Source organism: Erithacus rubecula (assembly GCF_903797595.1).
Source record: "Erithacus rubecula genome assembly, chromosome: 21".
Taxonomy (NCBI): Eukaryota; Metazoa; Chordata; class Aves; order Passeriformes; family Muscicapidae; genus Erithacus; species Erithacus rubecula.
The window spans coordinates 6,813,461-6,839,016 of NC_136673.1; the positions used below are offsets into that span (position 1 = coordinate 6,813,461).

The 25,556-nt window shown below is 44.3% G+C and overlaps 1 protein-coding gene across 2 annotated transcripts in view; it reads left to right on the forward strand.

Annotated features, from left to right (window-relative positions):
- BRINP1 (BMP/retinoic acid inducible neural specific 1) overlaps nucleotides 1–18,805 on the forward strand; it is an 87,311-nt gene extending 68,506 nt beyond the window's left edge. The window contains exons 6-8 of one of the 2 annotated variants that reach the window (XM_079324325.1): nucleotides 6,039–6,275; nucleotides 11,404–11,626; nucleotides 17,034–18,805. In XM_079324325.1, coding sequence (XP_079180451.1) covers nucleotides 6,039–6,275; nucleotides 11,404–11,626; nucleotides 17,034–18,174 — 1,601 coding nt within the window. In that variant the 3' untranslated portion in view covers nucleotides 18,175–18,805. The remainder of the gene's footprint in view (nucleotides 1–6,038; nucleotides 6,276–11,403; nucleotides 11,627–17,033) is intronic. The other variant, XM_079324326.1, reaches the window with a different exon arrangement.
- The last annotated feature ends 6,751 nt before the right edge of the window (nucleotides 18,806–25,556 follow it).

Below are 25,556 nucleotides of genomic sequence, written 5' to 3' on the forward strand. Positions count from 1 at the left end.
TTGCTCATTTGCCCAGATGGTTTAATTCTCGAATCCTTGTACTTGCACAAATTTTAATTTTTCAGATGAACGGGCTACATTACATCTTCTGCTTTGAGTATAATTTGGCAAGTGCTGTTTTAATCTTTGATTTCACTGAAACTGGGTTTCATTTACCAAGTAATGTTGTGGATATAATATTATTGTTGTTATTATTTGCCTTTAAAAATAATAGGCAGGTTGTTTTCACTATGCCAGTGATTATCCAAATCACTGAGTTCTGGTTCTTACCTAATTAACAATAAGCAGTTTGAGGGGTTTTTTTACACTTTGATGATAGCTGCTGGTAATGAAAACCCAAGGATGACACATGAGATAAGTGAGGAAGCAGCTAAATCAGCAGGCAGCTCGGGTTATAGGCAGACAAGTGGGTAAATCAATAGACCTCTATTGGTTATCTGATCCTACATGAGAGGAGATAAACCAAGGGAGGGGGAAGGAGGTGGAGGAAGAGGGAAAAATAAGGAGAGAGGGGGTGAAGCTGTGATCTCTGGTGGGAGCAGACAGAGCACCAGAGGTGGGTTTCATGGAGCTCCATGGCTGAACCCAGTGCAGGAGAGGCTGGAGCCAAGCCAAAGGAGACAGGAGGGAAGGGAGGAAGGCAGGAGCTCTTCCTAATAGAACACAGTGACCTTTAAAGCTCCACCTGAGTTTTCCACCTAATCTGGAGTGTGGTTCTTGGGGTAATTACCCAGGATCCTTCCTCTGCTCTGAGAGGCCTCATTAGGAATTAGTCACAGGGCTGCAGCAGGTAATGGATTGTGACCAAGTCTCCTCTGATCTGATTAGCAGCCGAGCATGAGCTGCTGACAGAAATCCATGTTCCTGCCTTTGTGTCACTCCTGGCTCAATAAAAGAGCAGCTTCTTCGTGACAGGGAGAATTTCTCTGCCTGAACTTGCTGCTGCCCAGCCCTGGGAGTTGGGGGTTTCAGAGCTGTGCCTTTCAGGAGAGACAGTGGGTGGGATGTGGCACTGATTGACAAGGAGGTGATCAGTGGAAGGTTGGACTCATGATCTCAGTGGTCTTTTCCAACCTAAATGATTCCATGAACCCAGGTAGGGTTTGGGCAGGTTGATTTTGGTGGGGAGGTGTAAAGAGTCTGGTGATGCACTTGTGGTTACTGGGACAAAAAAGAATGACTAATTTATAAACCACTATCCTTATGGGATGCACAAGGGTGCATATATAGATATGCACTGAGGTGTGTAGATATATATATATTCACAATATTTAGCACAGAAGGTCTCCCTTTTTCCCAGCACTCCCTGGAGCAGGATCCCTGTGGTGATGCAAGAATGCCAGAAGCTCTACAGCAACCTGTTGGGAAAGGGGAATTTGTGTTCCCTGGATAAGTGTCCTGGGTAGAAATTGGAAAATTGGACTGAAAAAAAAAGCAACACTTTGAAAAATTTCAGGAAATTCAAATTTCAGAGGCATATCCTGTTGTATCAATATTGTTATTGACAGTATATGTCAATATTGGAGCATAGCACTGTTCCAGTGAGGTACAATCTTTCTGTGCTGTTCTGAACTGTGCAAGAATAAACAGGACATTTTGCATATCAGGTAATTTGCTACATAAAATATGGTAATTTATTACAATACTGTACATAATGCATGTTATATACAATACTTCATTAAATATATTATATTTAATATTTAATATTATATTTTTATGTATGTGTAAATACCCTTATATATTATACCTATATAACTACATAGAGATATATACTATATACCTAAATAGTATATATGATAGTATAACATTACAATTTACATTAAAATTACTATTAAAGCTTTTTCCAAGATGGGCAGAACAGTAATGGCAACACAAAACATTTCAGCTTTTCAGTGCAGTGAAATGAGGGAGTATGAAAAAATACATTTAGAAAGTCAAAAGTGCTTTTGGAGTCAACATGCTCTCACAAAATGCTTCAATGGAACTGCATTTTCAACAGAGAACTCTTCTGTGGAAAATGTTCCAAATAGCTCTAATTTAGAGCTGGGGAAATTTACCTCTTTTAATGCAGGAAGCCTTTTATATGCAGTCTAAAGCCAAACATCTCTCTCTAATAGTTTTTCTAGGTGAATTAAGGACATGTTTCCTTGTCAGATATTTCATATTCTGCTTGTAGTTGTCTAAGATAAGCCTATACCAAATTTGGGCTGCTCTTCATTTTTAAAGAGGAACTTCATGCTTTACAAAGTGGCAGAATTTCTCCTCTGATCCATAAGTTACCTTCAAAACTAGGATATTCAAGTCAACAACAAAATTACCTTGTGCATCTGTTACCAGCTCCTGAGGCTGCTGTGGGGGATGAGCCCATTCCTTGTGCCCCTGGATTGGATTGAGAGATTCTCCCCATGGAAATGGTCCAAAATCCCAGTTTTTAAGATCAGCTTTTCCCTCTTCTTGGCTGCTGACATGAGGTTGTTTCACCAGTAGACATCAGTGAAAGATTGAATCTGTGTATATATATGTGTGTATTTTTAAAAATGTTTGCAGTACTCAAGTAAATTTCTTAGAGAACAAGGCAGAATTTGGGATATTTTATTAGGGTTGTGTCTGGCAGCAGGGCTTTCCCAGCTAGCACAGGCTGCTCAGTGGGGCTGTTCTATTTTTTGAGATTACAGCTTTCCTGCTTTACAGGTAGCAACTGAAGCACCCACAGCAGTGGTGTCAAAAGATTGATGCTTTACTGACAACCAAAACCCCCTGAATTCCAACAATATTTTATTCCTTGGGCATGGGATAGAGCTACACATGAAAGAGATGCCAGGACTGGGTGAGGTGCTGCTGCTGGCACAGGGCTTGTAAAATCTCTTGCTGAGATCTGATCACAGACATGCTCAAGACTAAAGCAAAACAAAATGTTATCAATCTGCCCTTGTCTGAGGATGGAGAGGAATCTGTGAATATTTATGTGTATATATATATAAAAGTACTTCTGTGGAAACAGGCAGAGCTATATTTCAGTAACACTGATTTCTTCCACAAGGAAATTCCTGGCTGGGAGATGTGAGTCACTTGTAATCCCAACAGCCTGTTGGAAAGTCAGGGGCTGTGTTTGGAGTGTGCACACTGGTGCTCCCATGAGTGGCTGGATTTGGGTTTCACTTGTCACAAACACAGCTTCTTGTAAATGAGTGTGTGCTTCTTGTAAATGCTCCAGGCAGCTGATGGGTTCCAGCAAAACTGCTTTCCTGATGAAGTTAAGTATTTGTATAAGTGCTTTGTTGAGTTGGTGCTAAGTGTACAGAGGTCTGATTGCCCCTTAAACATGATATCATTTCTTACAAGAGGATGTTTTCCTGGAAATTTTTATTTTTTTTCAGAAACCACAAGTTTTATGGGCAAAAAAGCAAGTATCCATGTAAAGCACTGCAGTGCTAAAACATGTTTTGTTTTGGAGATTACAGGGTATTCATGTTTCTGCATCTGCTGGAATGCACAGTGGATGTACCTTGCATTGGGAAGTCTCTGAAACTTCAGGTGCTTTTTTCACCTCTATTACCTCCTGGAAAAAAATAAAATAGGAAATCTCCAAAGCCAGAATCATTTGTAGGTGGGACCAAACAGCTTGTTATGCATTATAAGTTAAAATTCAAAGAGAAATTATGGAGAACTCAAGAGCCTGAGGAAATTTGATCATATTCAAAGAGCCAGAGCAGGTTGCTCCTCCATGAAGCAGAGTGGAAAATGTATTATGGGACTTGGACCATGAATGAAGAGTCATTGCACATCAAGAAGTCCAGCTCTGCTCTCATGTGAGCTTGAGAGCTCAGTGAGTACAGCTGCCTTCAGGCTCTCCAGTCCCCTTTGTGCATCAGTTCTCAAATAACACTGAGCTTTCATTCCATCCTGAAGGAGAGTTTGGGATCCTGGCAGGTGGGATCATCACTAATATCAGTGTGAGGGTTTGACAAAGGACCATCCCTCTGTAGTGGTTCTTTCAGATAAATCATAGAATCTCAGATTGGAAGGGACCTTAAAGCTCATCCCATTCCACACCCTGCCATGAGCAGGGACACCTTCCACTGTCCCAGGTTGCTCCAAGCCCCATCCAGCCTTGCCTTGGACACTGCCAGGGATGCAGGGGCAGCCACAGCTTCTCTGGGCACCCTGCTCTGGGGCCTTACCACCCTCACAGGGAAGAATTTCTTCCTAATGTCAAATCTAAACCTACTTTCTTTCAGTTTAAAATCATTCCCCTTGTCCTATTGTTACAATCCCTGGAAGAGGCTGAGCATCAGAACTTCCTGAAGACAGCAGGAAGAAATCTTGTTGAGATTCTGTTGAGTATCTGAAACAATAATCTGTTGAACTTCTTGTTGAGACACATCTCAGAAAAGACCAAAGGGAGCTCAAAATGCTGATCCTCTGCAGGCCAGTTTGGAGGTGTTTGCAGGGATGTTGTCCTGGTCAGCTCTTTGTGTGTTCCTTCCAGCCCCCAATAGCAATGCAGAAAGGGCAGCAGGATCTCTGCAGAAACAGGCTCTGAATGCCAGGCTGGAAATCCTTCTGTGTGCCAGTGTCACAAACACACTCCCAGCTGGGGAAGCCCATCCTGCCAGTGGGGTCAGGCAGAGGGGCAGTGTGCTGCCACCAGGCACAGTGCTCCCCCAGACCAGGGAGAGGACACAGGGCTCCTGTGCCTTCCACAGCCTGCTGAGCCCCCAAACCTGCTCTGCCAGAGGGACCTCATTAGGGCTGAGGTGCTTCTCTGGATCCAAAAGCAAAAGGGTAATAGGGGTCCCAGGGTCACCACCTGCTGTTTTTCTCTGGTCTGAGGTGAACACAACCCATCAGAGATGGGCCTGCACTCCTGAAAGGGGTCACAACCCTTTTTGCCATTCCTGCACACTCTCATCCTCTGAATTATTGTCTGATTTCCATTCCCCTCCAGCGAGCTGTCAGGCAGGGATCTGTTAATTCAGCACAGCAGAAACACAAACAGATGGGTAATTGACCCGCCTGCCTTCATTAGAGCCGAGTCCAGAGCTGCTGCTCAGGCCATAAACTCCTCTCACTCCTCCCCAGTCCCTGGCCCTGTCCAGCTGGGGTCCCTGCTCAGGGCTGCTGTCCTCCTGCACCACAGACACTGACAGGGGCTGACAGCCAGGATGGCCAGGTGGAAGCAAACAGCTGTGGGACCTCAGGGAGAGCTGCAGGGAGTCTGGGGGAGGACAGGATGGGAACCACCTCCACTGCACAGGAAAACACCTAAACTGTTGTCACAGTACCTGAGCAAGGGTGCACTCACACTGATGCCTGCACAGATGGATGGATGCACAAACACTTGACATGGAGAAAGGGACAAGGGATAGATCTCCCTGCTAATGTAAGCCAAGCAACACTGAAATCATCAGCACTAAATCCATTTGCACTTTTATAGGGTTTGGCAAGTAGCCTTCCTAGCAGGGAGCGAGCTGCAAAGGCTCAGGTACCCAACTCCTGTATTTATTCTGTGGGAACTGGGCACTTAACTCTGCAAGGGTCTTTTATAAATCCCCTCCCATGTTATTTTCCTTTCTTCTGTTTTCCGTTCCTTCTTATTTTCCCTTTCACTGTGTATTTTCCTTTTCTCTGTGGTACTAAATCCATTTAGTGTCTCAAAACAGGCCAGAGCAGCATCATGCTCATTGCTCCTGAACTAGCACTTGGTTTCATGAGACAAAAACTGCCACACCTGGGAATTAGGGAGTCTTTGCTTTCAGGTCTTTGCTGGGATCTGGGAATGGATGAAAGGGTGTTGGGGAAGGGGAAGTTTCTTCTCACCCTTTTCCCACAGAGGAGGTGGGCTCTGTTCTCAGCTAAATCACTACTTGCCCTGGAGGGATGCAATTTGTATCTTCCTTATTCACAACAGCTTTTAATTCTTCACCATAACTTTCCCAAACTGTTAATGATCAGGTTTTGAAAAGAGTAACAAATACCCGAAATGACTTTTTAATTTACTTGTTTCTCCTCCCATAACCCTGTTGCTCTCTCTCCAGGTCTCCAGATCATTTTCCCTCAGTATTTACAAGAGAAGTTTGTCCAGTCTGCCTTGAGTTACATCATGTGCAATGGGGAGGGCGAGTACATCTGCCGGGACAGCCAGTGTGGCTGCCAGTGCTCTGAGGAGTTCCCCCAGTGCAACTGCCCCATCACTGACATCCAGATCATGGAGTACACCCTGGCAAACATGGCCAAGACCTGGACAGAAGCCTATAAAGATCTGGAGAATTCAGGTAACTGAGCAAAACTCACTTTTTCAATTTGTGGCAGGTCCTATCAGGTAAAAATCTTTTATTCTGTCAGTATAATGCTCTAATTTGACTGAAAAATAGAGTATCTTAGTCAAACCCAGGATCTTAGTCTTGAGGGAATTTTTCCCTCTATTACCCTTTATCCTCTATTAAACACACAAAAAAGAACACACACCACACATGGAATTATGTGTACAGGGATACGTTTGGTTAAAAATCTGATTTTTCATCTCAAACCATCTCCAAACCTCTCTTTTAATAGTTCTACTGAGAAACTTCCACAATATGAATGATGCAGAAATTGCTTTTCAGATTTGCATTGAATGCTTTATTCTCCTTTGGTGAGAGCAATTCAGAGGGAGAAGAGCACACAGGCCAGATGACACCTCCTTTGGGACAGGGAGGAGAAGGGAAAATGACTCCTCTGTCCTGCAGGGCACTGCCTGCTGCTGGGAACATTTCTCTTTTCCACTGTCTCCCCAGGTGAGGCTGGGGTGTCAGCAGAGTTTACCCCTAGTAGGTGTGCTGTACTCACAGGATACACACTCCTGAGGGCTTGAGGTAGGAATGAACATTTTCAGTGAATTCTATCCTTTAGCAACTGGCCTGCCTGTCCTAAAACCACACAGGCACCAAGCAGAACTCCATCAGGAGCCTGTCCTTGTGCTGACTCTCATCTTTCAGTCTTAAGCAGCCACTTTCCAACACATTTTCTTCAATGTTTATTGTCACAACTGCCCAGATCTCATGTCAGGAAGGAACACTGTGAGAAAAGGACCATCAAGCTCAATTCAAGAAGAGTTCTTCATAAGTTTTCTCTCTTTCTTCATGTTGAAGGTCACCTTGATCCCTTTAAAGGCTGAAATGCAGTAGCCTGTGCTGTTTCCTTGAAGGGCTGTTGAGGATTTGCTTCATGCTTCAACATGTGGCCCCTGCTGGTGTTTGTGCCCCTGCACAGCTCCCCATGTCCCACCCATGCTGAGCAGCCAGGGTGGAGTTAATGACCCAAGGTTAATTCCCATCCTGACCACATTCCCCCGTGTGCCCTGGGCAGTTCCAGGAGCAGGTCACCAGCCAACAAGGTCAGATGTTTTCTGTGAGTTCCTATGGGCTCAGGGGTGGGGTGGGTAAAACCAGGCAAACCAGAAATGTGGATTTCAGGAGCTTTTGCCAGCTCAGTGCTGCACAAGCTCACAAGGGTTACTGGCAGTGCCTTCCAGCACAGCTCTGCCCCTGGTAAAGTGCTAGCAGTTGTTAGATCTGGCACAGGATCTTCATATGAGATGCTCCAGAGCCACAGGTTGGTCCCATCAAACCCCTTCCCAAGGGATCTAACCCAGGCACTGAGAAGGTGGGAGCCCTGTGGAGAGGAGAGTTCCAGTCCCACCTTCTGTCCTTGCTGCACTCAATCCAGGCACAGGCTGGGGTAGATAATTGTATTCAGGCTCCTTCCCCCTGAGAGTTGAATGGGGGAAGGTGTTTTTCATTTGCCATGTTAAAGTGACATATTGCAGTGCAATTTCTGCCATATTCCACCCAGGACTGGAGGCTTTTCAGGGCTAGATGGAGTGATTATCTTTATGTCTAAAGCTGCTGCATCTGATTCATCACTTTGATGCATCATGCGTGAACTTATCCTTTGAGATGGAAGTTGCTATCACAAAAGGCTGCAGTATTAGTGTTTTGCTTCTTTGTTTTAATAAATATTCCCAATAACTAGAGGATTTTCTTCATTATGAACAGCAGAGGAGAAATCTCTGATGACATCTGAAGGCTTTTCCAATAAAGTGGACTGAAAGGCACAGGAGTGCTCTGAAAGCAAATACCATTTTGAACAGGAAGCTACTGAAAGCCCAAAACATTTGTATTCTGCTTCTGGTCTGTGTTGGATCCTCTGTTAATTTGAAAAAATCGTGCAGGGTGAATCAAGAGTTGCTGTGATTTGGAACAGTATCTTCAAAGTCAAGGAGGCTGCAGTGAACCGAAGCTGCTTTGAATCAGCTCAGGAGGTTTTTTAGCCCTGTGCTTCACTGCTTGTGGGTATATTGAGAAAAATAACGCTGCCTTATTCTTGGCATTTTAGAATGGCTGGTCAAAAAATTCTGTGATTGTGGATTTAAAAAACTCAACTTTTAATTAAGCCATTTGGTAGAGTTTTATTTGTTAATATGTTGGCTTATTCAAGACTATTGCTTTCTGATGTAAATGGGATTTTTTTTTCTTTTTAACACTGGCAAAAGGAAAATTTCATGAAAGAGATGTCTGACCTGCCAATTCCCTGTGGTGCCACTTGTGATGCTGAGTCACTGCCTGGGACTGCCCTAAGGCAGAAAGAGGGACCAAGCTGCATCTCGGGAGCTGTAGTTCCAGCCATCAGCAAAGTCTGCTGTGCAGAGGAATGCATAACAACAGATGCAAACAGGCTTGTTAATTAATTGGAAATTCTCAGGGTTTAAAATGAGCTATTCCCAGAATCAGGGAATGTCCCCATCCATACCACAGGTTTCCAGGCAGAGTTATAAATAAATATAAATAATGAAGAAACTATATACTTTTTTTTTTTTTTTTGGTTTTTTTTCTTCATCACCCTAATTCTAAACAACCCCATCCAGCTTTTATTTTGCCAGATTTGCTGCTCATTTGTTTTTCCCCCAACGTTGCACTGCAGTAGCAAAATGTGCACACTGCACCGAAATTCCTGCCTTGCCCGTCTCGATGAAAAATGTAGCACATTCATCATCAGAGGGAAAAGAGCCCGGGCTCCTGCACAAAAAGGCTTTTGAGGAAATTGATTTATAAGGGGTGGGAAGCAAATGCAAGGCTTTTACTGCTGAAAGGTACCCGGAGTAATCAGCGTGGTCAAGAGAAGCAATTACACGTGATGGTGGTTTCAGAGGCCCTGGAAAAGCACAGAGTTGGGTCTGGGGAGGAGAAGGGCATTGGAAGCAGCATTAAAAACAAAGTGAAAACCTGAGAGATGACTAAAAAAAACCCTCTTGGTTATCTTTGGGGGAGAAAGGAGACAAGCAGATGTCCCACGGATGTTGGAAGTGCAGTGATGGTTATTTTTGAGGAGCTGGGTTCCACCATGTGATGAGTAGGATGTGAACATCCATTTACCATCCCTGTCAGGATGGGACTGACTAATGCACAGATATCCTTTGTTAGGCAGTTAAGCATGAACTGCAAGTTGATGAATAATTGGAAATCTGTTATGTCAATATCTTTAACTTTGCACTATAGGATGTAAATTATCTGGTCTGATTTTCTCCACTAATTCTATGGATTATTTCTTTTTATTTGAAAAGGTTTCAGCCTTTACAAGCTCTCCTTTTCCTTCTGAAAATGGGATGAAGGAATTAAAAAAAGAAAAAATTGGGAAAGGATCAGAAAGAATGCAGATAATATAGAGGGAAAGATGGCTATACATCTTGTTGGCTTGTTTGGGAAGTTTATGGCAGGGTCCTATTCCAGCCTCCCTCTAGAAGCAGGACCAGAGCCAGCACTGGGTCAGGTCAGCCTTGTTTTTGTCTAGCAGAGTCTAAAATGAGAGATTTTTATACATCTCTGATCATGTTCCAGCACTGCATTACTTCCAAATGACAAAGTTTTTCAGTAAATCATTTTAATTTCTCAAGCTGCAAACTGTGTATTGCTCCTTGTTATAGCAAGTGTCTCTCAAAAGAGGAGTTTTGTTCATATCTGTGAGTACCTTTGGAGCAGCTGCTGCTATAATTAAATATCCCTTGGCCTCCTCTTCTCCAAATGAAGCCAATGCAGCTCCCCACACCTGACTTTGCAGAATTTGTGCCCTGGAGCTCTCTGTGTCCCTCAGCTCTGCCCTCCCAGGCTCTTTCAGGTGGGTGCCCCAGGTGTAGCAGTGTCAAGAAAAGGTGCTTCCCCAACCAGCTGGACTCAGCCCAGTATGAATTTTTTTCCCAGTGAGAACAGGATGTTGACCCACCCCAGCCCCCAGGCCCTTCCTCAGCTGATTGTGCCCAAGGCTGTGCTGAAAAGTGGCTTTTTTCTCTCCTGGCACAAAACATTGCTCTCGTTGTTATTACATTTTATGGAGTTCTCATTGTCCCACTCATTGCATTTCTCAAGGTCTCACTGTGTCAAATATGGTTTTCTAGCATCAAAAAATTGAGTTATTTTCCCCTGAGAAAGTTGGAACCATCTGTTTTTTTTCCCATCTGAGGATGTCCCAGCCTGGTAATCAGAGTCTGAGCAAACCACCCTTCTCAGGTAGGAAGGAGAGGCTGATCAGAAGCACAAACAGTATTCTATTAAGAATAACAGTATTCTATTAAGAATTTCTGATCGTGATAAAAAAATGCCTCTCAAACAAACCCTTCATAACAGTGGGAGATTTTTTCATTATCAAACAAAATAAAATGGAAATAAAATGATCAAAAAACAACAAACACAACAAACAGCAACATTGAGCAATATATTTTTCGATCAATTGGATTTGTTCCCTTTGGCTAAAATTGGCACCTTTTGTTCTCACCCGAGCCCTGCAAACTATTTTATTTTATTTTCCTCATTACAAAATGCAACTCATTTAACTTCAAATGGAGTTAAATGAGAGGTAAGAATCAGAATGCACCTTTTAAAAAATGTGAAAGCAGGACATTTCAACAGCATCCAAACCTTTCCTCTGGGGAATTTTTGAAGCTTTGTTCCCCCCCCTTTTTTTTTTTAATTACACAGCAAAATGCTTTGCTTTCAACAACAAGCAGCATTTCAGGAGCAGCTGAAAAACAATGTAAATGAGAACTCTTTAACTGACAATGATTACAACTCCCAGCTTTTTGTTTATAACCCTTAGACTATAACCTCATGTTGCAAGGAATTTCTCTTTTTTTTTCTCCACCCTGTACACTTTAAGTGTGTTGTTTATTCGCTATAGGGATTTTTCCCCTATATGAGAGCAGCAACAGCCATGGAATTAGTGCCTTCCTGGGGCAGAGTGACAGACCAGTGAGTTAATGCTCATCACCTTCCCCTGGCAGAGCTGCTGGCTCAGTCCATCACTGCTCTTAGCAAAAAGTTTCGTAACTCCCTCGGTAACGTCCATATCACGCATTTCTTGTGTGTGTTCCAGATGAGTTTAAATCCTTCATGAAAAGGCTACCTAGCAACCACTTCCTGACCATTGGGAGCATCCACCAGCACTGGGGGAACGACTGGGACCTGCAGAGCCGCTACAAGCTGCTGCAGAGCTCGCTGGAAGCCCAGCGCCAGAAGATCCAGCGCACTGCCCGCAAACTCTTCGGCCTCAGTGTCCGGTGTCGGCACAACCCCAACCACCAGCTGCCTAGGGAAAGGTATTCCATCCTTCCTCAGCCTTGGGGAGCTGTGTGGGGGGCTGCTGGAGCTCAGCTTGGGATGTAGGATAATGCCAGCAGGTTGTGTTGGTGCAGGTGTTTGGGGGGAAACGGGAAATCTGGGAGCGGGTTGGAATTCCTGCTGAATTCCTGGAATTTTGTCACATTCCTGGCTATGCTCACATCCCTTCTGTGTGTGGTTTTGCCTGCCCAGGGGAAGGGCATCACTTATTCTTTAAGTCCTGCAAGAATACATTTAGTCTGTTCTGCAGATTAAGCTGCTTTCTTGTGGTTTTCCTCTCAAGATCCACAGCTGAGTTTTCAGCTTCCACTTGCTGTTAAAGGAGACATGTGGAGCACAAGGTCCATTTTTGGATTGTGCTCCTCAGTATCTCCAGAGTGAAAGGAGAAGCTTTAGTTTCACTTGGAATACATCACATTTTTGCTGTGAGATGCAGCATGAACCTGTAAAACCTCACTGAGCAGAAGCCTGGCAAGGTTATTATAGGTGGAGAGAGCAGATTTTCCATTACTGCTACAGCAACTATTGATATATATTAATCCCTCCTGCAGGCTCCTTTCAGCCTTAACCTGTAGCTGAGTTTGCTTTAAGTCATTTTTGGAGACTTGCATGTCTGGATTTTAATAAACATATCTTGTTGTGTCTTTCTACATTGTCTGGACTGAAGCAATTCAGAAAATCTTGAGGGAAAAAGAGTCTGAGTGCCTCTTCTTCCATGCTTCTCTTGGAAGGGTGAGGCCAAGTTAATATTTAGAGAGAAACTGTTTGTCCTCTTCCTTCATTACCTAAATATTCAGTTTCAAGAGTAAATTGACAGATTGACTGCTGTCTACTGCTCCCATCCTGGCTGCTGAATACACTGACTTTTTATTTCCTCACTGTGCAGCTCAGAAAACTCTTCCAGGGCTTAACACCTCTTTAATTACCAAGAAATCTCATGTTTCTAGACAAAGATTTGATGGACTTACTAGGGATGAGGAGAAATATCTATTAAATGTAAGAGATTATGAAATAAAGTCTTTGGAGAGCTTCCTAAACCTGGCCCATCCCTGCCAACTGCCTGAGCTGTTCTGACCAGGCTGCTGGAGGAGCCACATGTCCAACGTGGAATTTTTAGTTGTGTCACAGCAACAACAACAACAACAACAAAATGAAGCAGCAGCAAGGAAATCTCCATCCAACCAGGTTGCTCCAAAACATTCAGACAAATGTCTCCAGCATTTATCATCTATTTTAAAAACCCAGCCAAGCAGAAAGGGAGCCTCCAATACTACAATGAAATCTGGGGGAAGGAGGGTGGAATGGATGATGGCAGATGGGTTTTTTAACTGACTGATGTGCTTGATTTGTTTAAGTCAACATCAGCAGGCAGATTATCATTTCTTTTCTTGTTTGTCATTCTGTATCTGCAGCTAGGCAGGGGAGCAGTGTGGTAGCAGCTCTGTAGTGGAAGAGGTGCAACCCATCTTTCTCCTCACAGAGCTGGGAAATACTCTCATTTTCTAATTGTTGCTGTACAGAATGACAGAGGCTTATCAAGCATGCCAGTGGCTTTGAAAGGATGGCATGGTTCTATTAGGAGCAAGCCTCTCTCTCTTTAATACACATAATTGCAAGCCTTCATTATACATTCAAAGGCAATGTAAAAAAAAGAAATGAGATTGCTGTTGATTGTCCTCAGGGAAAGGAAGAGGTGGTGCTTCCAAAAGGAAGATAAGAAAGGAAGAGTAGGGATTCTGGCAATTAGGCTGATTCTCCATGACCCTTTGCAATGGCTAAGGAGACAGAAATATCTATATCTATATATCTATATATCTATATATCTATATATCTATATATCTATATATCTATATATCTATATATCTATATATCTATATATCTATATATCTATATACCTATGTATCTATATATCTATATACCTATACACCTATATATCTATATGTCTATATATCATCTATATATCTAGATACCATATATACATCTATATATCCATATCTGTATATGTTATCTATAGAAATATAGATAAAGATATTGATATATAGATATTTGATCTGTACTTCTTTTGTCAAAACCCAGGAAAGTTTACAGGTTTAAAACAGAGGCAAGTCTGTTGGTTTAAAAAGGAGACCACTCCTCAGTTAATAAAACTTCAAGGTCGAATGATCACCTGTAGTTTTATTTTAAAGCACTGGATGTAAAATAGAAATAACATCCAATGGAGAGAGGGGTTATACATGTTCTGGCCTGCAGCCAAAATACATCTCACAGCTGCTGAGAAAAAAAAACCCAGTATTTTTTACTTCACTGTTCCATACAGAAAATCCAAAAGTATGCCCAGAGCAGCTAGTGCTTGTTGGAAAGTGAAAGGTGAGTTTGCAAAGGAAATTTTTTAAGTCCCTGCCTTTTTCCCTTGAAAATAAAAGACAAAAATCTGTCTGGCTCCCTGTCCCCAGAATTGCCAGGGAGCCACATATTCAGTGAGCACCAGTCAGAAAACCCTGCAAAGTAATTCTCACTCAGAGCTTGGTCTGCATGTCATATTTATTTTCACTTTAGAGTCATGGAATCATTGAGGTTGGAAAAACCTCCAAGATCAGTGAATCCAACCTGTGCTTGATCCTTATCTTGTCACCCCGACCAGAGCAGTGAGTGAACATCCAGGAGATCCTTGGAAACCTCCAGGGCTGGGGATTCCCACCCTTGGGGAATACTTTAAATATTTAAATATTTAAATATTCCATTCCCTAGGGAGTATTTAATGAAAATCAATGGCTGCTCTGGTACTGTTTTCAGGTGCTAAACAGGGGATTTTTCCAGCATCCTCCTGCTCTGACACCTTTTAGGTTCAATGCCATCAGCCTGAGCCACCAGAGAGGTGTTTTAAGAAGTTGTTTCCTGTCAGCTGAAGGGCTTTGGCTGATCCTGTGTATATTCTTAACATGGCCCAGTTGCAAGAAAAAACAGGGTGATTTAGTGATCTATACCACTTTATTTCTCTCTCACTTTCTCACACTTCCCATTGTCATGTCTGTAGTCAATGCCCAGCTCTGCCCTGAATTCTGCATTTTTATTTAATTGCATCCTTTATTGCTGCCATCAGCAGATGGTGGGTAGTCTCCTGTTTCATTTTCTTCTTGTTTTTTTTTTAGTCCTACTTGTGTCTCTGCTGAAAGCTAAGACATACACACAAAACAAAAGACAACCTCCCATCCTCCACAAAGTTCATCTGGGGAACAGGAAATTTATTGGTGTCCATTGCAAGACATCAGCTGAGGTTTCTTTCCCATTTTGTTCTGCTGTTGTATATATATACTTTTTTGCTAGTACAAAAAAGGATAGAACTATCCAGTGATTTTTTCCTAAGACTGAAAACACCCAGAATGGACAGAATGTGGTCACCTACTTTAATTTATGCTGTGTCCCCTGCTATAGCCTGGCAGTCCTTGGCCCAGGAACTCAGGGGCATTATCAACACCTAAAACCTGTGTAAAATATCAATCCAGCACTGCACAAATCCAGGTGCATTTGACTGGCTTTCCAAACAAGAAGCACAAGGCTTCACATGGGTGAAAACATATTTGCATTGCTGAAAAGTGAGCAGAAATTCACCTATGAGCAGAAAGCATCCTCAGCCCCCTGGGCTGGTTTGGAAATGCTTGTTGCTGTCAGCTTGTGGCTGTGTTTTGCAGTCACACTGTGCTGTGCTGTCCCCTCCCCTCCTAGGCAGAACTCTCCCAGGAATTGAGGAGCCCTGTGCATTTTTAGGGACCAGGGCTGTCACTGTCTCCCTCTACAGCAGATGGAGTTCACTGCTTGCTCCCAAACTCCCCAGCCAACCTTGTCCTTTCCTCCAGCAGAAGAGCTCCTCTAGCCTGGGAATAGGGGAAACAGACCCTGTACCAAAGGAAGAACGTGAAAATTATCTGTTCCCACATCCAACTCTCCAATTTTTCTTCTAATGACCTTTCTTTTTTCCTCATCCTGTTTCCCCCTTCTTTTTACTCCTCTTCTGCTGCTTTTCATTCCTGCCTGGTCTCTTTCAGTTGTTGCTGTTGCAGTTTTTCCCTTTCTCCACCCATTACTCCTGCCCACTGTGTTTCTCTCTCATTTTTCCTTTTACCTGCACATTTTCCTCTCTTTTTTTCCCAACCTTCTGCTTCGGTTCCTTGATAATTTCTTTCCTTCTAGTGCTTTCCTCTGTTTTACACTCTCATCCCTCCACTGGCTCCCTCCCCCTAATCATCTTGCTGTTCTTTGCTGCTGTATCATTTAATGCCTTCTTTGATACAGCCTACAGCTTAATGATTATTCGGAGGTCAGGCGATGCAGGTGCCATGAATTTCACTAATCCAGCTCTGAGAGCCTCTGTCCATAATCACTCCTCTCGTTCTACAGGGGCTGAATCCTAATTTGTCATTAGCCAGTCCTCTCACTGCAGCACTACCAAGAACTTTTTGCCCAGAGGAGACAATGAAGTATTCATTAGCCGGGGGGAGGCGGAGGGGAGGGAGCAGCGGCTGTACAGAGGGTTCTGCTGAGGGCTGCTGAGAAAGGAGCTGCTGTGCCCAGCTTTCCTGGGGCAGTGGGAATGGGAAAAGGGGGAAACAAGGCAACGTGGCAAGTGGGTTGTGCAAAACTGAATTTGGGTTGCGGTGTCATTTTCCAGGGCTGCAGGATGTGGGGTTGAAGGTGCTGATACAGCAGCTGTGGGAGTGGTAGGGCCCAGGGCTGGGTGAGTGGGGCTGATTTTAAGGGAGAGGAGGTGGTTAATTAGCAGCAGTCTTTTTGTCCTTTTTTTAAGGAGGAATAGTTTTAGCAGCTTTGTCTCTGTGCATCCTGGCTTCCACCCTCCTTTCTACTGTTCTGAGCTCTGCACCATAAGCAGAGGTTGCTGCTTGCTTTGCCTGTCCTGTTATGGGTCTGTTTTTAGACAGTGGGGACAACTGCCAACAAAGGGCAGTTTTTTCCTGCTAGCCTGGGAGTTCTGCTGCCCTTTTGATATCTGATAGCCTCACAGCCTCTGGAATGGCCTGATCAGCTCCATTCCCATGTCACTGTGGCACTACTGGGATCCTTGGCATGACACAGGACAAAGTGCCTGTCTTGGCTCCTAGAGCAGAGTGAAGAGAGAGAGCTCGTATGAGCATTTCTAACTGGTAGCAATTTCTTAGAAGGCTTTTGCTCATCACCAAAGGAGTAAACAGCAGATTAAAGATTCAGTCTAGAAATAGACTGGAATAGCTCCCAGATGCCACAGCAGGGCATCGATGTTCCGAGAGCTCTGCCTCAGACATATCTCTGAAAACACTGTAGCTCCAGCAAGATGCCAACACCGAGTCCCAGTGAGGCCCTACAGTGCTAATTCTTCCTTCTCCCCACCTGCAGGACGATACAGGAGTGGCTTACCCGAGTCCAGTCCCTGCTGTACTGCAACGAGAACGGGTTCTGGGGGACCTTTCTGGAAAGCCAACGGAGCTGCGTTTGCCACGGTGGCACCAGCCTGTGCCAGCGCCCCATCCCCTGCATCATTGGGGGCAACAACAGCTGTGCCATGTGCAGCCTCGCCAACATCTCCCTCTGCGGCTCGTGCAACAAGGGCTACAAGCTTTACCGCGGCCGCTGCGAGCCCCAGAACGTGGACTCGGAGCGGAGCGAGCAGTTCATCAGCTTTGAGACGGACTTGGACTTCCAGGACCTGGAGCTGAAGTACCTGCTGCAGAAGATGGACTCCCGCCTGTACGTGCACACCACCTTCATCAGCAACGAGATCCGCCTGGACACCTTCTTCGACCCGCGGTGGCGCAAGCGCATGTCCCTCACCTTGAAGAGCAACAAGAACCGGATGGACTTCATCCACATGGTGATCGGGATGTCCATGCGCATCTGCCAGATGCGCAACAGCAGCCTGGACCCCATGTTCTTTGTCTACGTCAACCCGTTCAGCGGGAGCCACTCGGAGGGCTGGAACATGCCCTTCGGGGAGTACGGCTACCCGCGCTGGGAGAAAATGCGCCTCCAAAACAGCCAGTGCTACAACTGGACCCTGCTGCTGGGCAACCGGTGGAAAACCTTTTTTGAGACCGTGCACATCTACCTACGCAGCCGGACTCGGCTGCCCTCCCTCCTGCGCAACGAGACTGGCCAAGGGCCCGTGGACCTTTCCGACCCCACCAAGCGCCAGTTCTACATCAAGATCTCGGACGTGCAGGTCTACGGCTACAGCCTGCGCTTCAACGCCGACCTCCTGCGCAGCGCCGTGCAGCAGGTCAACCAGTCCTACACGCAGGGCGGGCAGTTCTACTCCTCCTCCTCCGTCATGCTCTTGCTGCTGGATATTCGGGACCGAATCAACCGCCTGGCGCCTCCGGTGGCCCCGGGGAAGCCGCAGCTGGATCTGTTCTCTTGTATGCTCAAGCACCGCCTGAAGCTCACCAACAGCGAGATCATCCGAGTGAACCACGCCCTGGACCTGTACAACACCGAGATCCTCAAACAGTCCGACCAGATGACAGCCAAACTCTGCTAACCCTGGACTTAGCAATGGACACCTTGGTGATTGATCCTTTTGCTGTATAAAAAAAAAAAAAAAAACCAATAAAAAATGAAACAAACACACACACACACATAAAAAAAAGGGAATAAGGAAAAAAAAAAAGAAAAAAAGAAAGAGGAAAAAAAACGTAAAAGAGGAAGAAGGAAGAGTGGGGGGAAAGGAAATAAAAGGGGAAAAATAAGATTTGTAAAATGTAATTAATATACAAAAGAGGAAAAAAAAAAAAGGAAATTCTTCATTTGTTGAAAACTAAACCCGTTCTAGCAGCTGTATAAAACTGTCAGGCATGTTTGTTATTTCTATAATCCGTCATAAAAGGGTAACACCGTACTCTCTCTTGACCTTGGGGGTGTTGCTTGCAAGTCCTCAGGGGCAGCAGAGGAAATAAAGGGAGGAGCAGAGAGAGGGGCAAACTTCTGTACTGAACTGTCAAGTTTTCTGCTATGCAGGTGCCAAGACAAAGAGACATACAAAAAAAAAAAAAAAATTCAAAGCAAACAAACAAACGAGAGTTATATGTAAATGTAAAAGAGCTACCATTATTCCTATACTGGGAGTAAATGGTTAAAGATAAAAGATATTTCTTCTGTTGAGATTTATGCCAGATTTATGTTGAGTTATTCCTGCAGCCTGTGCTGAGCTTTGCTGGAGGACAAGAGGGGATGGCAGCCCTTGGGGAGTAAAACTGATCCCTCCACTGAAAAGGTGGAGGGTGGGTGCAGGGTCCAGGTGTCCTCCCTTTGGGATTTCCATCTTGGAAGATGTTTCACCAGAGGCAGAGGCTCAGCAGATGCTGGAAAATGGGATGTGTTGGGTTGTTTAGCTTGACCTGCAGTTTGTGCTGCCTTCAGCAGTGCCAGAGGAGGAGCAGCACCTGTAAATCTTCACTCACTCATCGTTCAGGCCCTTCTACATAGTCCCTAAAGCAGAGAAAGCCAAAATCATAAAGGCAAAGCTGAGTTTGTCCTTTTGCCTCAGGTGCTGGGTTTTCCAGTAGCACTGGGTGACCCTCATCACCACAAAAACTAAAGCACAATGCAAGGGAAAATACATTTCCAAGGAAACCTGGAAACACTGAAGGGTACATAGGTCATTTTTGTTCACTGGAAAAGGGAAAAATCCTTTTTACTTTCTTATGTTTCTGTGGCTGTGAATAATATCCTTGTCTCACTTACACTTTGTCCACAAAAAAAAAAAAAAAATACAGCAAATATATGAGAACATTTTATTAAAATATATGCAAAATTAGTAAAAGGGAAGGGTGGGAGGGAAGAGCACAACAACCAAACATATCCTGAGTTTGCAAGGATAAAGCCAAATTAAAAAGAATTGAGTATAAAAAAAAAAAAATACTAAAATAACCAAAAGATGGGTAAAATTTTTTGGAATGTGTGTGGACATGTGTTTGGATTTAAACAAAAAATAGGATGTTGAATGGAGTGTGTGAATGAAGGATCAGCTGAGCTGGGTGATGAAGCCTAAACACTGTGGGAGGTGAGTAGTGAGGTGTTTCTCTTAATTTCACTGGCTTTTTTTAAATTGAAGTTGATTGAGAAGTGCTAGTGAGAGACTGGAATTCCTGCCCTCCAGAAAGGGAAAAATAAATCTCTGATCCTGATGGCTTCAGAGCTAGAGGAGCAACCTGTGGAAAACAGGTCTGAGCAAGGGGCACAGTCCTGATCTAAAAACCAAGAATCATGTTTGGCTCAAGATTTAACATGTTGATTGAATTGACTTCAAAATAGTCTTCTAGGAATTTTGACTTTATTTGAAGACTTTGGCTGAGATTCTGAGAGCAACATAAGTTCTGGAAAGGCCTGAATGCATTGTGGTGTTGGTTATGTGACACCAGGGACCTGGGCAATTAAGGCTGGTTTCAGGTTTAATTCATATGATTTAGATTATTCTCATCCAAATTTCTTGAGAAGAAACTAGATACCTTAAGAAAAATATATATTCACTGAACTCTCCTGCTGAGCTACCAATTGAGAGCATAAGAGAAGCAATTTGGGTAATCAGTAAAACCCCCAAAAAGGGGGATTAGTCCCAAAAGTCTGTCTACCCAAGAATGGATATCAGAAGGAGAGCTGGGTGAATTAAACAGCAAGGATGTTTTTAGGGACATTTCCTTCAGCAGCAGCTTTTTCCCTACCTTGTATCAAGATTGCTCTCTCCCCTGGTCAGTCCACACAAGAGGCTTCAGGCTGCCCATTTTTCCCACTGTTTGTTTTTCATTTGCTTGGTCTTTGCTTTGTGCAGCAGAAAATCATATTAGGCCCCACCATTCCAAGAGTGTTCTTTATAGATGTGACATTTCTGCCTCAGCTTTTTGATAAGAGAACATTTGGCAGCAATCATATGCATGGAGGTGAGTTTTAAGCAAATAGTAGAGAGTATTCATGGGAAATGAATGTCAAATTTGTAATTATCAGTAGAAATAATGTTCCTGACAGTTACATCCATCTAAGCAGGGAATAGAAATGTACTGTTTAAATTACATGTATGACCCAAAGAGCTGACACTTGAAAGAACTATGGTTATAGCTCTAAAAATACTGACTGCTGCTTCTGAGCAGCCTGAGCTGCAGCCTGCATGCAATGATGGCATTTGCTCATGGCTGGGAATAGTGGCACAGAGTGAAATTAATTCGATAAATTCTTTCCTTTGAGATAAGAATCCAGGTCTAGTGAGTAGAAGCCAAAGAAGCTGCAATTAAATCTCAGATCTCATGGGTAACTAGCAGCACATTACCTAAATCCTGCCTGGTGCTTGTGGCACTGGCAGGGATCAAATCAATTGCCCTCAAATCAATTGCCCTCTTGTATCTTTATTGATGCATTGGGATGAGCAGCCCCCAGCATTTACTGCAGTGGGGGCAGCTCCATAAACCTTAGACATGCTGTCAGCAGATGGAATTCACCTTGGGAGTACCTGATGGTTCATCTGGATATGATGGCACATCAACAACATCAACACCACAAAGTGGAGCCACGTTCCAATGTGGCTACACAAAATTTTGCAAAGGAATGCAGCAAAAATGTCAAGAATAAACTCCCACGTCCTTCAAGGTAGGGAAGATGAAGTTCTTTGGAAACTCAGCCACCATTCTGGGCTCATTGAGAAAATGGAAAACAACCCAAAAAGGCCAATCAGATGTGGTTGATTTCTTTTGATGCTAGGAAATAAATTAAACAGGGCACGTGCTCTGCTTCCACTGCTCAGTCCCAAAAGTCCTTCCCCAGGTAAGGGCAGTCTGTGACAGCCAGACCCAGAAACATCCCCCAGGCTGGGTTTAGGGAATTTGTTCTGCAGGCAGTAGGAGATGTGGAGCCATCTGGCACCTGTCTCAGCAAGAGAAAGCAGTTCAGATCCCCCAGAGAGGCCACACCAGTGCTACAGTGGGGTTAATGGGCTCCTGAGGAAATGATGGTCATAAAAATGTGTTTGACGAGAGAATGACTGGAATGGAGGGTAATTAACAGAGCAGGATTAGGTGGGACTCAGAGAACCCCTTCACCATAAAACCTGACCCACTAGCCTGCATAATCAGTGGGTATTGTTGTAGAGTTTAATGATCAAAGGGATGTTCATACTCTCAAGTCAGAGTAACCTTTCTCTGACTCTAGGAGAACAAAATCCTTCCTTGGCAGAAGGAGGTAGGAAGCAATCCATCAGATTGTCCTGCTCAGCTAATAGAGAGATGCTCCCACCAATTCAGGACAGATCCTTGTCCCTTGCTGTCATTAAATTAGGGACTACATGAAAGCTGGAACTTCTAAATAACCCAGAGGAGAAAAAAAGAAAAGCCAATGACAGATGTCCCAAAGCCAAAGCATGGGAAAACCAGCAGGCAGGGCAGAATCCTGCTTCCCTTCAGATGCAGAAGACTTCTGAGAGCATTTTCCTCCAGTCACATGACAGAAATTCATTGGGAGCTTCCTAAGAAATCTGCTCTTTTTTAAATTATTCAAATTTAGACTCACCAGCCGGTGTGGCAGAAAGCAAAAGACGTCAGCAAGTCTTATTAACATGCTGATGCTATGGCTTCAGGAGTGTGCAGAACGTCCATTTGGATCAGGGCTAAGAGCACAGCATGAAGTTGCCATGGAAACGTGGGAAGGCCATTAATTAGCTATCACATGGAATTGTCAGGAAGAATCTGGACCTCAGCAGCTTTGGCCTCCTCAGAGGCAAAGGGCACAGCCCCAGAGACCCCCCAGCCAGGCCCAGTGACCCTGCACAGCTCCAAGAACAAGCACATTCTGGAGCAGGAATGTCCTCTTGAAGGGATGAGAAGTAGGTGGACAAGAAAGGGGAGGGGCAACAGCAGAGAAATAGATAAAGGATGGAGATAATTTCCCCCTTCCCTTCCCTTCCCTTCCCTTCCCTTCCCTTCCCTTCCCTTCCCTTCCCTTCCCTTCCCTTCCCTTCCCTTCCCTTCCCTTCCCTTCCCTTCCCTTCCCTTCCCTTCCCTTCCCTTCCCTTCCCTTCCCTTCCCTTCCCTTCCCTTCCCTTCCCTTCCCTTCCCTTCCCTTCCCTTCCCTTCCCTTCCCTTCCCTTTCCCAGCAAGCCTGGCTGCTCTTGCATACAACACAAAGATCTTGTGAGCTTTTTGAGCTGACAAGGTTTGTACCAGTGACCTCAAACAAGTCAGAGCAGCCCCAAGGTCCTGGCAAATCCAATTAATGGAGTTTGCACCTCCTTGGGTGGGCTGCACCTGGGAGCTCCAGTGCTCATCTCAGGCCATGCTAAGCCACCAATCCCTTTCCCCAAAGAGAAACATGGGCGAGCAAGAGAGGCTTCTTGGCCACTTGCCCAGCCTCCCTTCAGAGCCAGAATCCTGTAAGCAAGCTGTGATGGACTTCAGCTGCCATGGAAGGGATGTTCATTTTAGCTCTTTACCCACTTGCTGAAGCATGGCTCAGGAGGACGTTTGGCAGATGGTGCCTCCTGCTCAGGGCTGTAGCAAGATCCCCAGGCTGGCTGCTCAGCCCCAGTGCTGCAGGAGACACGCTGTGCCAGCCCCAGCTCCCTGCTCTGCCTCCTCCAGCACTTCCCTTGGGGAATTTACCCTCCCTGGGAGGAGGAAATGGCACAAGGAGGAGCTGCTGCCAGGCTGGGAGCAGAGGCACGGAGGATGGTCTGTGGTGTGGTTTGGGGACAGGCTGAAGGGAGGCACAGCTGACAAGGTCATGGGGGAGACACTTCCATGTTCTTTCTACCTTGGAAAATTTGAAATCACAGATTAACCTTGCTGGAGTCAGTCAAATTATAGATTTCTTGTCCAAGAATGCACATATCAATTATCTCACCCTCACAATTTCTTTGCCTTAATCTATATCTTCTTCTAATGCCACCAGAATTATTATTCATCTGTGAATTAAATAAATATAGAAATCAGTGAGGACTAAAATACTATATAAAAGCCTTGTTGGACACTTCAGACCTTCCTCCTGAATTAACTGGAAGAAGATGGGTGCTTTGTAGAAATACATTGTTCAACCAAACCTTCCTTCAGTGTAACAAGAAAGAAAGGCAAATTATCCAAGTCTCTGCCCCTTGGATATTAAAGAAATCTCCAGGAACATCCCCAGGCACTGTTACCCATCTTTGTGTCCCCATCCTGAGTGTTTATCTGTTGAGCAGTGCAATCTCCAGGTGGCTCCTGTCCACCTCCAGCACTTGCTTACAAGCCAAGAAGGAAATCTGACCTTGTGTAGAGCCCTTAAAAAAAAAAAAAAAACCAAAAAAAAAACCCCAAAACAGGCCATGGATTCCTCCCCAGGAGAACTACAAAAGGTATAGCTGGAAAAAATCACCATGGCAGCAGAATCTGTGGAGGAGTGAGATCTGGTGAGGTGACCCTGAAGAGACACAGGCAGGCACAAAAGAAATTGGAATAGTGACCTCAGTGCTCAGGGGGGACTCCTTTCACTCCTCCAGCCCATCCTGGCTCTTGTCACATCTTCACTTCAGTTTTGGCTCAGTGATGAACACAGCCAGCCCATTATATATTTTTATATAACTCATATCATGCAAACACAGCTTAAAATAATATTTTAATGCTGAAAAAGTCAAATAAATCAAACTGAACAAAAAAAAAAAAAAAACAAAAAAAAAAAAAGCAAAATGAAATGGGAAAAGCACACCAATTCATTTTGTTTATTAGGAATGTTTTAGCCAATGACAAATTGCTGTGAGATACCTTAATTTTTAACTACACAAGAGCTTCTAGTAGAAGATGTCCAACTGAATAATTTTGGCTGAAATTTTAGGTATAAAAAATAGATTAAAGTCAAGATTTGTTGACTGACAAATGTGGGAGGGTTATTACTTTTTGAGAATCTGAGATAGCCCTGTGTTTTAATACTGTCAGTCATGCTGTCTAGAACAGAGATTTGTCTAAACAGGAAAGAGAAGTTCAGCTGGGGTGACTTTCCAAGATGCTCACACGTCTCCTCAAGCAGGGAGTGCCAAGGGGAGCTGAAGGTCAGGAGTTCTCAAAGCTGCTGCCAGGAAGAGAGGAAGGAATGCCTGGATTATGGTGCTGCTGAATTCCAGTGAGGTGTCTGTGACATCAGAAGCACAGAAACACAATTACACCTTCTGTGTTTCTATATGCAGGTTTTGGTAAAATTTTGGTATGTGTATATTATTGATCTTTCAGCTTATTAACAGACATCTATTAATTTATCTGTTAATCTACATTTTGAGGGCTCTGTGACAATCCAAGTCTCATTATGTTTATTCCTGGGCATACACTGAATTAATGCCAGGTCACCACTTACACAGACACAGTCAGTTTAGGATTGCTCTGATTTTACAGGGGGAAAAAAGAAGTCCAAAATGGACAGAGTGGCTTGCCATGGCAAGGTCTGCACAGAACTGTGAGCAGAGTCTGCCTGGAGTCTTTCTTTGCATGAAGATGAGGAGAATGTCAGAGTGGGAATGGTTATTCCAGGTGTGCTTTATTCCCACAGCCAGTTCTGGTGTCTGACTGCCCCACTCACACAGGCAGTGCCAGTGACCTTGACAAAGATGTACAATGCTGGGCTGCCATAATGTGGGTTTTGTTTCAGACTCCTGACATCCCAAATGCTCAGGTCCAGCCTGAAAGACAGTCATCACCTGATTTTGGATTAAAGTGAACCCAGTAACAGAAATTTCCTGGAGGTGAATCAATCCTTATTTCAGCCTATTTTCTGGAGCAGGCTCCTTGACCTCATTCAGCATCTCCCTCTTTGTGGGGTTGTGCTGTAGTTTAGGACTGAATCTTATTCTGCCATGTGGTGACAGGATCCTATTCTACAAATGTCAGGCATCTAAGGGCTGAGATTTGGCTTTCAGACCTCCCT